At 44.2% G+C, this 15,177-nt stretch overlaps 1 protein-coding gene across 1 annotated transcript in view; it reads right to left on the bottom strand.

The window, feature by feature from the left end:
- Positions 1–2,525: 2,525 nt before the first annotated feature.
- ARG1 (arginase 1) overlaps positions 2,526–15,177 on the bottom strand; it is a 305,104-nt gene continuing 292,452 nt past the window's right edge. Inside the window, exon 8 of the mRNA XM_086927039.1 lies at positions 2,526–2,998. Coding sequence (XP_086783165.1) covers positions 2,853–2,998 — 146 coding nt within the window. The 3' untranslated portion in view covers positions 2,526–2,852. The remainder of the gene's footprint in view (positions 2,999–15,177) is intronic.

Raw genomic sequence — 15,177 nt, 5'->3', positions numbered from 1 at the left:
CGCACTGCACCCGAGTCCCGCAGGCCTTTCCCGACTTCTTCAATGTTAGTCCCGAACAGCTCCAGCGATTCCCCAGGCCCTAGGCCTACTTCCTTTCAGCTAGGTGGTTCTTATACCACTATTTTAGTATATGGTTTAGGTGGCCCCTAGGGCTCATCCATATTGTGCAACTTTTGTGTATTTAAACTGTGTTTTGTTTTATCGCATTTGCTTCTGTGCTCATAAAGAGTATAGGGGATACTTGTAGTAATAAATATATATATATTTTCAATATATATCTGTGTGGTGTCCTTTCATTTGGTTTTCAAGGGGATTGTGTATGGTAAAACAGCTTGCTTCACATGCCTTTACAGAGTTTAGCCTAAGACTGCTTTGTCCACGCTACTAGGATAGCTGGTCTATAAGGTTGACTTACAACCAATCATCATAAGGGTTGCTTGGCATGGTACAAGGTGATCACTAGAACTAGTGAACCTCATATACCAGGCCAACTTCTCACAGCCACAATTACAAGTTCAGTGCTGTGATGAGCCCTGATTCAACCAGAGCACTGTATAGCACCACCCAACATATTTTCACTCCACATAATACCACTCAACAACACAATTCAACTCCACCTAATTGCACTCTTCTCAATACCACATAAATCCACCCCACATAAATCCACTCTATGCCACATAACAATCCACATAAATACACTCCACACCATACCACATATTTACACTCAACATAATTTCCCTCAATACCACACAATTCCTTGCCACACAATTCAACTCCACAAAATTCCATTCCACACCAAACTAAATATTTCAACTACAAACACAATTCCACTACACATCACATATATCCAATTCACAACACATAATTCCACATCATGCTGCAAAATTCAACACTTCACTCCATGCCACTCCACGACACACAATATCACTCCACATAATTACACTTGATAACACACAATCCCACTGTACATAATTTCAATACAATTGATGCCACATAATTTATATCTACACAATTCCACTGCACATCATGGCAGATAATTCCACAACACACAACTTCACTCAACACCCCACAATTCCAAACCACACTATTACACAACAAACAATTCCAATTCAACCCACATATTTCTAATCCACACCACATACATCCAATCACTCCATAACGCGTGGCTAAAACACATTAACATTGACAATGTCAATAGGGCTCAAATGCAAAGCTAGAAACACAGTTCCACTCCACACATGTACAATTCACATCACATAATTTGACACCATATCACATAATACTATTCAACAACACAATTACACAACACACCACATACATCCAATCCACACCACACAATTACACATTGCCCCACAAAATTCAACAGCACACCACATATTTAAACAACTCCACTACATACCCCTCCACAACACAAAATGCAATTCCACATAATTACACTCCATACACCACAATCCCACTCCATATAATTTCAGTACACCAATACCACATAAATACTATCCACATATTTCCACATCACACCATGCCACATAATTCAACGGCACAAATCCACTCCACACCAAGGAATTCCACGCCACACAACTAACTAATCCAATCCAACCCACATAATTCCACTACACACCACATACATACACTTCATAACACATAGTTAAAAGACATTGCCATTTACAATGCAAATAGCTCTAACTCAATCAAATGCGAGACCAATTCAATTTCCAATGCTTGTTGTGCAGGGAGGTGGCTTTTCCTACACAAAAAACAATCCCACACAACACATGCACCCTTTCACCATGGTGCAAGGGTATCTGCATTGGAACTAAGCAGCACATTATGCACTAGCGGAGTGAAAATCCAGGAATGCACTGTACAATGTTAAGTACAGCGCATCCCTGACCTTTCCCTATCACGCAGTGCATCAAGGTGAATATCTGTGCTACTTGATAAAATGATACATATGCCACAATGTCTCTTTTTGTGCCCCTGCCAGTAATCTCCAAAGGTTTTTTTAGTGGATCTAAATGGTTTTATGAGTGTGATATCTCAACTACAAGAGTTGAGAAATCCGCATTCAGACTCGAGAGCTCTGGTAAATGGGCATTTCAAGGTGTGGTTTGCCTTGGATGTTTGGGAATGACCACATTATAGACATTTGTCTGCATTTCAAAGTTCCAACCTGACTCTTACCCACCCTGGCAATAGTTAGAGATTTACTCCAGCCTAGGGCAGGTGTCGCTCCCCTTTCAGGACAGGGAGAGGATCAAACCACGTCCACATTTGGAAGGGTACTGGGGAAGGGCTTTCTTCACATAGTAAAAGCCATCTACATGTATACTTAAATCTCTTGGTGAAGATTTGCAATTGTTTTTGCCAATCAGTATCTTTATTTTTATATTTAACAGATAGGCTATAGATCACGTAAGAGTAACATTACAACCAACTATGATATGGTCATTCTACAGCCCATACAAGTGCACACGATTGATGAAAGTACAATTCATAGATCAGTAAAGAGTGAGCAGCAATCTCAATATGATTACTGAAAGTTTAATAAAAGCTTTTTTAGAAACATAAGATCTCAGAGCATGTTTTAGTGTCTGCAAAAAACATGACTGAGCAGTTTAAAATATTGCTAGTGAGATGGCCTTTGGAAAAATAACATCTCAAAATACTCATTTGTAGTAAGCGCACAACTTGACATTTTTCAGTGGTGCAAATGTTGCAAAATACAATATATGAATATAAAGCAATTCTTATGAAAGATACGGCAATTTCGATGAAATGAAAAACAGCTCTTGCATCTTCAAATACAGGAATTTTAAGCACTGAGGCAGGTTTATTTTGTGGTGGAGTTATGGTCAGGCTAGGGGTGGGGAGCCTTCACGTGCTTTACCAAAGCAAGATAAGGTCATAGCGACAGCAGTTTCCACAGTTGTAGCGATTTCTTTTTCTGTCTGTCCCTGGGATGGATTAACTTCCATTATATCCACAGCTGAAAGCAGGCCTGAAAAGAAACAAAGAGAATCTTTTAAGAAACAGCAGTAAGTGGGACAATGCAACTTGCTGCTTGCTGTAATGACTGTGATGTCTCGAAAGCAAGGCCGATGCGTGGCCAGAGGATATAAATAAAGGGGGAAAAGACCGCTTGATGTCTTTCCCTGTACCAGTGTATTTCTGAGTGTGGTGTCTGTTATTTAATTAGTATGCGGCGTGGTTAACCCCCTGATGCGGCAGTCATCACACTTGCTTCGTGTTGGAGATAATTTTCACCCTGGCCTATGTTGTATTCAATTTATGTTACCTTCCCCAAGACCAGCCTGCGTCAGGTAGTGAAATGTAATACTGATAAATAAGACACTACACTTAATGGTATGAAAAAGTTCTTCATGTTTTATTCAGGACCACTGGCAAAATGTGAACGTTCAACTGCATTTAAAATGACACACAAATTTTGGAGCAAGTGAAAACACATGGCACATGAAACATGAAATGAGGCCTAGTCAAATGCTTTTTAAAAGTGGCACTTTTGGTGCATGCAAAGTGAAAGACATGAAATGAGGCCTGGCCAAAATGCTTTCAGTCTGAAATGCTTTCATTCATTTAATTTACAGAATGTTTTTTTTTTTACTTTTAAAGTAGCACATAATTTTGCAGAATTAACGTGATTTTGCAGTAAAGAAAACTCGTGATTTCAGTTTCCTCTTTAGCTTTGAAGATAAAAAGGAATGTGTGTTCTCACCTGCCAGCTCCTTTTTCTTTTAATCTACACCCCATGTTCCCATCTCAAGCGACTTTGGCTTAGTTGCATATTTAGACAATACATATTCAGTTCAAAATACATCTTCCATAAAATATATATAACTTAATCAACCTTGCACCAACACTATAGGTGGGGCAAACGCATTTTGCATGAAAAGCTATTTAAAACATTAGAGCATGTACTATTTGTTTGCACTTTGAAAATTTGCACTAGAGCATGCTTATGCTATGTTGTACATTGCACATTTTGCAATGTTGTGCACAAATAATAGAAAAGCTGCTTTAAACAAATAGCTTTTGCTAGGTAATAACTAATACAGGGTACTAGTATGGGAGAGGTAAACATAATTGGTTTAATTTCATAATTTAATATTTTTTGTGTTTGTTTTGTTTTTGGGCCTAAATAAAAAAGGTAGCCTAAGAATCCAGCATGGGTGAGAATTGTTAGCAGTGTGCTGAATGAAAGACGCATGCGCAGAAAATTGTGTCAGCTGCATGAACTACCAAGTGCCTCAAGTGAAGACACATGGGTCAAGGCCACAATGAAATGTACACTCGTATCATCGTGCCATTGTTTGTAAGAGAGTGCCATCCCTGCGAGCGATGTGAAAAGCGAGAAGTAAATGGGCTGATACATTTTTCCACCTAAATGTTGCAATATTTGTATAATTATTGATAGTGAAACATATGACTGTATTAAGCCTTAACGCTTCCTTTGTTAAAACTGGCATGAGTTGGATTTGCAATGAGAACAGGATGATGAGAACCTCATGTCACTTATGCTAACCAATCACAGGGCAAGTTTCTACTGAAACTGCAACATTATTAGTATAGTCAGCCAAGAATTAGAGTATAAATAATGACCCCTAGGGGGCGTGTCAGGTCTTAGAGGAGAGATGCAAGGAGGGAGCAGATCTGACCAGACATCATATGGGTTAGGTACGTGAACGTCGTGGGTTCAGACTGGGAGGAGAAGTGCAATTTGATGGACTGGGGGAACAGGCTTTTCTGCAGCAAGAAATCAAACTTTACATGCTTAAATGAAATTCATGTGGGGGTAGAATGCTTCCTTCTTTGTCATTTAAGTTTTCAGTTTACTGTTAACACAAAATTGCCTTCCTTCTGCATAAGTACGTCCACATAAATTGGGCCTCCAACGCCTTATGAGTTAAACTGGTTTTGCACAATATACAATTTGAATGAAGCAACTGTTTGTAATTTCGAAAAGAAAACTAAGGATTACATAATTGAATTTCACTGTGCTGTGAAAATTGGACTTTTCCTGCTCATGCAACTTTCAATTATAAATTCTTGTATGATAAATGCTAAACAAGCTTAAATTCTGCAAGAATGGGACATTAACAGCCTGCGCCATGATTTTCATCAAAATGATGGGTACCGACAAGTTTTCAATAGTAAAACAGACAAACAATGGTCCGATTGGAAAAAGCATCAAGAGGTATAGAAAAATTAATATATCAAAATATCTCCTACCACTATATGGAAAAACAGATAACAGTCTTGTAGATTCAAGCCACAGTTACGAGGTTAGGGCAGCAGACAAGATTTTAAAACCAGAAGATTAAGACACATACACATAAATGCATTTCTGAAAGTTTAGTTACATATAAGTCAGTCTCAAACAACATTCTTATTTACACATTATATCGAAAACTCTTAGATCCACAAATGGATAAAGTGATAAAGGTGAGTGATCAGAGAGGGTGCTCGTGTGGACAAGGACTAGAACAAGCATTGGCATAGCCAATAGGTCTCGCCTTTGGGACCGTCTGAGCATTTAGGTATGCAGCAAATTATCCTATGTATTGTGTTGCTAGGAATGGATTAGCTGTACAATAGCTATATATTGTATTATGTAGTCTAATTTATGACAACATGCTTGCCTCTTCTGCATGCTTTTTATTGCTGCGTGAAGTGCTCCCTTTCACATTTGCATGCATGTAAACTGTCAACGTATGTGGATGCTGGGGGTATGAGCAGAGTAACCACCTATCCCGCTTAGGGCAAATGATTAGAGTATATAAAAAGTAATGGATAGAATACTTGAATGAATCTCATTCACTGATAATTATTAGGGTTGAATCCCAATCCATTGTTCATTTGCACACCATGCCACCTCAGGTTGGACTCAGCTATTGGCAAATCAGTCTTTACCCTGCTCCAATAGGAACAGTCCAGCCTAAACTTTCAAGACTGGTCTTTCTTGAACCAGACCCACTTTGAGGCATACCCGCTTTTGTATACTTTTGTATTCTGCCCTAAGTGGGGCGGTTATGCCCAGACGTGGGTCCCGTGCACAATGTCACAGGAACCAAACTATACCTGGCTGGTGAGCCCATCACAAGGGCGAACCCTGTCCTGGGTCGCTTACTAGATCTAATTGAGTAAAAGTCCTGATAAAAAAACAGGGTTGGTTAAGAGGAAGTGAACGCAGGAACTTGAGTTATGTATTAAATGTTGAAGGTAAAACCATTTCATGAATAAGTCAAATAAGAAAGATCAGCAGACCGCTGAAAGAGGTATGAAAGATGAAGGAGGGAGGACGGTGGCAGAGTCTCCCCGACCCGCTTTTCATCGTGCTGTGAGTTGAACAGCGCTCTGCGCGCCACACTGCCTGACACCTGTCTGTTGTGCTTAGCACTTTTAAACTGTGAATCCGACTATTTTTAAATTGTGTTGAAAACTTTTACTCTGTTGGTGCACTGGGGAATCTTGGAGCTTTCCACCTCTAGAGGGCCTGCGCTCGTTTCTTCCCCTGCCCCGCCCCGGTCCGACACGGCAACCAGTGCCGTTTGAGCGGAGGGCGGGACAGGAAGAGCCAGTCACCCCACTCAGCCTCTCGCGCGGTTAGCGCTCTAGTCTCAGCAGCAGGCAGGGCATTTAAGCCCTCTCGTCGCCCAAGCGCGCAGCGGTTGCGCGCAGTCGTGCGCCTTAGACGCGCCGGAGACGAGCCAGGGAGGAGCCCGTCTGTGCCCGTCCGTGTCCGAACGGGGCCAGGGGCCATGACCCCTACGTCTGCCGCCACTACCTGTAGGGCAGCGGACAGAATAAGGTACTCTTCCAACGATCTTTACAGTTTACGGTCCTATCCCCTTAAGGGCTGTGCTCAGAATTCTGGGCCATGTCCAGGAGGCCCGTTTTCATGTAGATGCTGCCATTTCCAGTCATACCCCGGTATACTTCCCTCTGACATATTATCTGTTGAGGACCTTAGACCCAGTTCCCCTATGGGAAATAGTATACTGTGTAACATAAGATCTCTCTCCAAGCACCACTCACAGGTCTGGGATCTGATCCACTCTGCCCGCCCAGATTACTGTTTCTGCACGGAGACCTGGCTCAAACCCCACCTGGTTCCTGCAATCACATTGGGGATTCCTCTGGGATACAAGATACTTAGGCTGGACCGCCCTGTTAAGACCGGCGGAGGGGTTGCCATTATTTATAAGGATACTTCTACCATCACTATTCTGGATCAATGTACTACCACGGACATTGAAATCTTGGTCTTCAAAATTGGTTCTAATCTGGAGACTAGCTGGAAGGGGGCATTGGTGTATCGCCCGCCGGGCCCTTGCTCAGATGCCTCCACCACCCTTATGGAGACGCTGGCCCCACATATTAGCATGGGGACTAATTTTGTACTCCTTGGAGACTTTAATGTCCATAGCGAATTGATTGATAATGCTGAAGCCCATACTTTGCTTGCTGATCTAGCAACTCTGGCTTCAAACAATGTAACCAGGGCCCTACTCATCGTGCTGGTCACACTCTTGACCTTATCCTGTCTAATTCACTCACTCTGACCTGTTACCCTCCCACACAGGTAGAGTGGACTGACCATTTTTTGATTAACTTCTCCCTCCCTACCCTTACAGAGGAACGTCTCCAACCTGCTTTCCTCCCTTTATGGCGTAGGCAGTGGCACAAGGTGTCCACAGAAACGTTTAAAGATGTTTTTATCGCCCCTGACTTCTCTCCCTTGCATACTCCCGACACGGCCCTCTCCAAATACAATGTTGCCTTGAACACTGCTGTCAATCTCATTGCTCCTCTAAGACTCTGTAATCAGCGGTGTAATCGCAGGCAGGAACCATGGTACTCCGACTCACTGCGTGCAGAAAAGAAAGCATGTAGGAAGTTGGAGAAGGCCTGGAGGATCTCCCATAGTGTAGTTGATAAATCCCGCTATCACTCTGCTTTGAGATCCTACCATAGAAATATCAGAGCTGCCCGCAAAACCCATATTGTTTTCCAACTATCTGAGGCTGGTAATGACCCTAAAATATTGTATCAGGTTCTTCGAACCTTTACTAACCCCATCGCGTGCGACAGCCCTGAGACGGTGTCCCAACAATTGTGCGATGACACTGCTGGGTTTTTTGTAAATAAAATCGACACTATCTACCAAAATATTGCTAAAGCCACCACTTTGGTTGATATTGAGGATTCTTCGCCTAGCCCCAAACTCGGAACAGCTGGCCTTGGCCCTCCGGTACTGTCCGCTATCCCCGAGATCAGTTTGGATGATGTCAACTCACTGATTGGGATGATTAAATCGGGCAGCCCGGCGGACCTTGTTCCCGCCCGAGTGATGCATCGTATAGGGAATGCTCTGAGTCCCACCATTCAGATGGTGATTAATCGTTCCCTCTCTGAAGGATTGGTCCCTCAGGAGTGGAAAAAGGCCCTGGTTAAGCCCATAAGGAAAAACACCTCCATTCCTTGGTCGGATATGACCAACCTGAGGCCTATCTCCCTTCTGCCGTTTGTCGGCAAAATAATGGAGAAACATGTTAATCTCAACCTCTCCAGTTATATAGACCAGATCGGCTGTTTGGACCACTCTCAGTCAGGGTTCAGACCTAGGTATAGTACCGAGACGGCTCTGCTTTCCGTCACGGATACTATACGTATGTCTCTGGACAGGGGTCTATCTGTGGTGTTGGTGCTGTTGGACTTGTCCGCAGCATTCAACACCATATCCCATACCATTCTCCTGACAAGATTAAAGAAGATCGGCATACAGAAATCTGCCCTGGCGTGGTTCACAAGTTTTCTTGCAGATCGCACCCAGCAGGTCAACATGGGATCCTTCAGTTCCATCTCCACCAAAATCACCAGAGGAGTCCCGCAGGGCTCCTGTCTCAGCCCAACGTTATTTAACGTTTATGTCTCCTCCTTAGCAGATACAATGAGGTCTTTTGGGTTTTCACCTATTTCATACGCTGATGATACTCAGCTGTTGTTCACCTTTAAGACCTTTACCCCGGAGATAAGGCAAGCCTTCTCGAATGGCATGACTGCGGTCGCCGGTTGGATGGCCAGGAACTTTCTCCAGTGCAATGTGGGGAAGTCGGAAGTCATGCTGTTCGGGGAAGCAAAAATTCTGTGGACCCCTGATTGGTGGCCTACGAGTTTGGGAGTTGCCCCTTCCCCTAAACAGGTGGTGAAAAATCTGGGGGTCCGTTTGGACCATGACCTCAATCTTGTACATCATGCCAACACCACGGTGGGGTCTTGTTTTCATATCATCAGCCTCCTCCGGAAAGTGTTTCCGCTCCTCCCTGACAGCACAAGGAAGACCTTGGTCCAGGCCCTCGTATTGAGTCGCCTCGACTATTGTAATGGTCTACTTTTAGCGGCCAACGAAGGAGTGCTCAACAAACTTCAAGTGGTGCAGAACACCGCGGCACGCCTGGTGACAAATGCCCCCCCCCAGAACACCATCTCTGCCCCTTCTCAAAATGCTCCACTGGCTTCCTATCCGGAGACGGGTGGAATTTAGGACCTGCTGTGTGGTGCACAAGAGTCTCCATAACTTAGGGCCGCTCTATCTGGCCGAAAAATTTGTTCATCACCACCCCCCTCGTAATTTACGGTCCAGTAACCAGCTGTTACTACAGATTCCACGACATAACAAGACCAGACAGGGAGGACGCGCTCTTTCTGTTATGGGTCCGCGCCTGTGGAACAACCTCCCCCTCTCCCTTAGACAGTGCTCTAGTCATCTAGCCTTCAGGAAAAGTCTTAAGACAACCCTATTTCAGTATTAGTGCCTGCTAGACCTGTTTCCTCTCAGCACTGCGCGGAGATACACCTTCGGGTGCGATTCCGGCGTGTTATAAACCCATAAATAAATAAATAAATAAGGCTCTGCAGGCGATAAAAGAATAGTGAAGTCATCAGCGTCTAGTGATGAAACTGCAACTCATATTGCATGAGCATCACACCTTAGAGCAGCCTTACATTACAAGGCATAACGGTCACCTGAAAAGCAGGACACGAGATATGAGTATTACACAATTTAATCAACATGTACATATTTTTAGAACATTTTTTCACTGAGGTTTCTCAGAATACGATTAACCAAGAAACTAGTTAGTAAGATGCCGATGTACAAGAGGACTATGAACACTGCTTTATTAAGGGAAGCTGGGTTGATAAAAAGCTGTCTATATGTTGGTTTGGAATCTGTCCACAAACAGCCTTGTATTCTAAATTGTGTGAAATCAAACTATACTAAAAACATTAGTGAGCAACCTCACATTTTGTAGTGTAAATTTGATTTAGAGGGTGAATGTTTACTCTTATGCCCATGTTTTGCACATCTGAAAAGTTTCTGCTAAATTCAGCAATCACAAGTTCTAACTAAAATCGCTGGTTAGGTTTAGACAGTGGCATTTACCACTATAGAGAAAGTCATGGCATGCAGGCATGACGTTTTTGATGACAAATAGAAAGGTAGCAAATTGTGAGAGATGTGCTGTGTAAATAAACAGACTCCAGCCAGCGGTCTAGTGTACAATCGTAGGTAATTAGCTTTCACTAACCAATAACACAGATTTTTGAGCCACAGCTGTAACAATGCAGTAAAGGTAAAATAAAAGAGGATTAAAAAGTCACATTCCATCACGATGGGTGTGGCAAAGCGTGTCAACTGTAGTATGACACATGCCGGGATTTTAGAGCGATTACTGTGTTTTTTTTCCCTAGTTGGCTAAACTAAACCCTAGTTCAGCACCGAAAAATTAATCATTTTACTATGCTGCCTTCCACAGCAACTACCCCATTTACGACTGTACTATACATGTGTTTGATTGAATCTTAAAGAGCGAATCAGGCAGCTTTGATTTTCTGAATGATTTTAGAGCACAACCCTCATCGGTCTGTAGTGTGCTTTTTTAGTCTGATTTACTGGAGGTAGGTCTTTTATATACCACTCAAATATTGTCCCAGATAGTATTTTTAAATCTCCCAGACACGTTTTCAATGTTTTCATGAGCCCACAATACCATTTCCGCCAGCTTGAAATACAATATGAAACCCCCCGCTAGAGTGGAAACAAGATTTTAAAGGGAAAGAGGAGCGTTCCCGTATCCCATTTCTTAAGACAGTAATGTCAATAGGTTCTTGCAATACGTTCTCCATTTGAAATGTGATTCTATTCCTTTCTCAGTTTAAGAGAACATGCCATGCAGCTACTGGTGTCTGCTTGAAGTAGAAGAAATGTAAGGCCATATGTTTGAGAGTCAAAAAGTAAGCGGTGATAACATTCTATTCACACTGTATGATGCCCACTCACCTTGAAAGCTACAGTTTCTCAGAAACCATTACACTCTAAGCCTAGTTTGCTGTGCATCATTCAGGCCTCACAGTATTAACAGCAGGGGAGGTGGGATGCGGGACTGAGCTCCACAGCGCTCTGTCAGTGAACGGTCTTCCCTTGCACCCGATGCAGCAACAACACTGGATACGAGTATCACTAGCTGGTCTTGTTATATTTCACTCCATCTTCCTTCCTCTTCATCCCAGATCCAGAGCTGTCTGCTGCAAGATGCTCTTGTTCGGAGGAAGCAGGCTGTAACAGGCACTGTAATCGCCTTCAGATGGAATGCACCCGATCAGCTTCTCTGGCTCATCTTGTAATGCCTTGACACAGAGCAGTAAGGCACGACAGCAGTGCAGCTTCAGGGTGTGAATTGTTCTTGTCACATGCATTGAGCTGAAGAGCCACATATCTTAGGTTTATGCTTCGAAGTCTTTTAAGTAGCACGAGTGATTATGGTAATTCGTTAAAATACAACACAGAGATAACGCACTGTGCGTGAAACTAAACGTGCTTCTGTTACTACAAGAAAACCAGTGTACACCATTAAAAAAAAGTGCATCGCGAAAGTGAAAGCGACCGAGCTATGTTAATTTGTAACTTGATCCAGGAATGCAGCTGGCACACTGCGCGCCGCTGCTCGCTCCCGAGACCCAAACGCCATGGGAGGAAAGGCAGGACATGCACCCGTCTTTGGCCATTTGCATGCTTTCATTATTGAAAGCCACACACAAAGGCCAATGTAATGTGTGGGAGTTAATTGACCCATGCGGAGAAGTCTCGGGGAGGTTTGGAATGCTCACAAGAAGCCTCCCATAGGCAGCGCATGCGCGCTGCGCTAGGCTCAACCTAAAAAGGAAAAGAAAAAGGGGGGTCTTTTAGACCTTTTCACAAATCATATTATTGTACATGGAAACCTGTCCGGTATACAATTTCTAATAACATATATCGCATCTAGAAGTGGTCCAGTTCTTAAGTTACTATTGCCACTCTGCACAGATATCCAAACGATCCAGGCTTAATGAAAGAACGTCGATCTTTTGACCTGACACCTGGGAGGGAAAGGGGCCCCTGAAGGCCTCAAACGCAGGTCTTCATCAGGACTAGGAAGGTGAAAGAGCGACCTGGATGCCAAAGTCATTCAACTGAGAAAATAGGCCAGGATAATTCTGTAGGAAAGTAGGATCTTCTTCTTATGATTACCCCCACTTTTTGCTTGATTTTACACTGTTTTTGACTAGTCTGACTGGAATCCTGCTAATCAGGACCCCAGTCTATCTGATTTCTCCTATAAAAGTGTCATACATGTACTTTGGTACACTCCAGGTTGGATACTTGGGTATCCTTATCAGTCCCTAGTATATGGTACACATGTACGCAGGGCATAGATACCCCAAAGGCCCCCCATGGGCTGAATCATGTATTATGCCATTCATGAGAGGCCATGCAAAATGGAACTACAGGTCTGCTACTGCAACCTGTATAAGATGGTGCATCCACCACTTACGTTAGATATAGGTTCACTATACCTATAGGTCACTACACTTCAAACTTATGTCACCCTTATAGCAGGCCATAACAATTCTGAAGGCAGGGTGCTGGGTTTTACATGAGAGTGTGCCCCTACATGAGCAGGACCCCTCTGCAGCCTTCGGAGACCATTCTCCCAGGGTGTTTGTGACTCAGACGGACATATAGATAGAGGTGCATTATAACCTCTTGTAAATGCTAACTCAAAAACGGCTGCATAGAAACATATTGTGTTTGGTATCAAACACCTTGGAATCTTACCTCCATACCAGTAACTGGTGTGGGAGGTATGATTCCACCCTTCTGAAGTGAGCTTCGTGGAGTCACTGGTCTGTCCGGTGCCAGACTTCTCGACCCAGTCAGCACAAAAGGTATGCTGCCGACCAGAGACTCATTTCTGCCCTTCTGCTGTTGAGCCAAACTAAAGCAGAGGAAGGAAGCAAAATAGGCATCCTGTCACAGGGAGGTGTGACCACCTCCCAGATAGGATTTAGTGTATTGGGACTGGGAGGGTGCACTCTGAGAGTGCCTGAAAGTCTGCACCTGGGGCATATTTGTTGTCTCTGTGCATAGTCTAGCTCAAACTAGTTCTGTAATCCATTGGTTCCTGCTCTGGCGCGAAACTGGACAAAGGACAGAGGAGAAACCTTCCCTCTGTCCTGACCCTCCCCTTGGAGCGTCCCCCAAATCTGTCCAACCCTCTCCCGTGGGCACAAAAGGGCTTACTTGACTGTAGCTCTTTAGATTTTACGAGGACAAGATTCTACAAGAAGAAACCACTGACCTTCAATCGTCTGGACAATCTGGATTTCGGTGGACTTCAACTGCACCCGACTTAGTCTCCCTCTCGGTCCAAAGCTTTGTCTGTGTCCTTGCTCCATTACAGGTTCTGTGCAAGACCTGTGGTGCACCAAGGACAACTGAAGATTCTTCTTTGGGGTGAAGGAGTCACTCCCCTGCATTCGCAGGCACCTCAACGCAACTGACCAGTCTGCTGCTCCCGAGCTCCTGCGGACTAAGACTCCAGCAACACAGGAGGTGGGTTTTGAAGGTCCCTGAGGTTTATCTGCCCTCAGCAAGTTTGAGGCTAGTATCCCTCGTGGGGACTGCATAACGCGAACCCCTGTGAACCACATCTATTTGCAAGTGCATATGCTTGTTGTCCATTCCCGAGCTTGTACATTGGACTCTGTGTAGCCCTGACCCTGAGCAGCATTTCCACCAAAGAACTCCGGCGTTCTCGCACCGAGTGCTCTGTGGGCCATAATTTGTGATCTTGCTCGAGGTCCCCTCGCCACTCCTGGTCATTCGGCCGGTGGGTCCTCCTGAGGGTCATCTTGAATTATGTGGGGCTTCCCTGGTTGCTCTAGACATGCCCTTACTCCCCATTGCTTTGTGAGTCCCCTGGACCTTTCAGGTCCACACCGTAACCTGTTTGGCCTTCCTGCGTGGGTTGCTTTGGCCAAGGCTTGTTGGTGTTCCAGCCAGACACCGACCCCTCAGCACTCGACATCCTTCCTGGTACTACTTGCATCTGTCTCCTGGTCATCTTCGACATCTCCCGGTCCGCGTGGCTGCAGAGTCAAGCATCCCTTCTTCGTACCTGAAGCATCCGACATCTGTGGGCATTCGTCTCCCGAGCCCCTGGTCACTCTGAAGTGACCCAGACTCTGTTCTCTCTGCTTTCAGGTTCCTTTCTTCCAGAATCCCAACTGGGATTCCACCGGACCCTTTTTACTTTCACGGCAGCAGCACTTCTTTGCAGCCCTCCATTGAGAACGACAGCGGATTCCGATGCCACTCCAGACCTATTCTCCCAGCTCCTCTGGTTTAGGTAACTCGGGTACCACGGTATCCATGGATGGGGTGGCTCTCCAACCTCTTAAGTTCCAAAGGGTTTCCTCGAAGTCCTCCTGAAAGGTCCTTAAACTGTAAAATTGCAACTGTGACTTCCCCATAGAAATGTACAGAGCCTGCAGTCGTGTTAGTACACTGCACCCATCCTCCTTGGGGTTCCTATCTACTCACCTTGGGTGGTTCCTTGGGGTCCCACTGATTCTACGTGCTCCAGACCTTGTCTTGACCCGAGTCATGGTTGTTATACCACTATTTTAGTATATGGTCTGGTCTCCCCCTGAAGCTCACTGTGTATTGTGCTACTTACAGTTGTTCTATTGATATCGTATAATTTCCTTTGTGTTCTATCCTTGGGTAGAGGATACTAGAGAGTGTTATATTAATAAATACCAATTTTCATATAACTA

This window comes from Lissotriton vulgaris, chromosome 6 (assembly GCF_964263255.1).
Source record: "Lissotriton vulgaris chromosome 6, aLisVul1.2, whole genome shotgun sequence".
NCBI lineage: Eukaryota > Metazoa > Chordata > Amphibia > Caudata > Salamandridae > Lissotriton > Lissotriton vulgaris.
The sequence above is the reverse complement of the archived record's forward strand: the minus strand, read 5'-3'. Positions and strand labels throughout refer to the sequence as shown.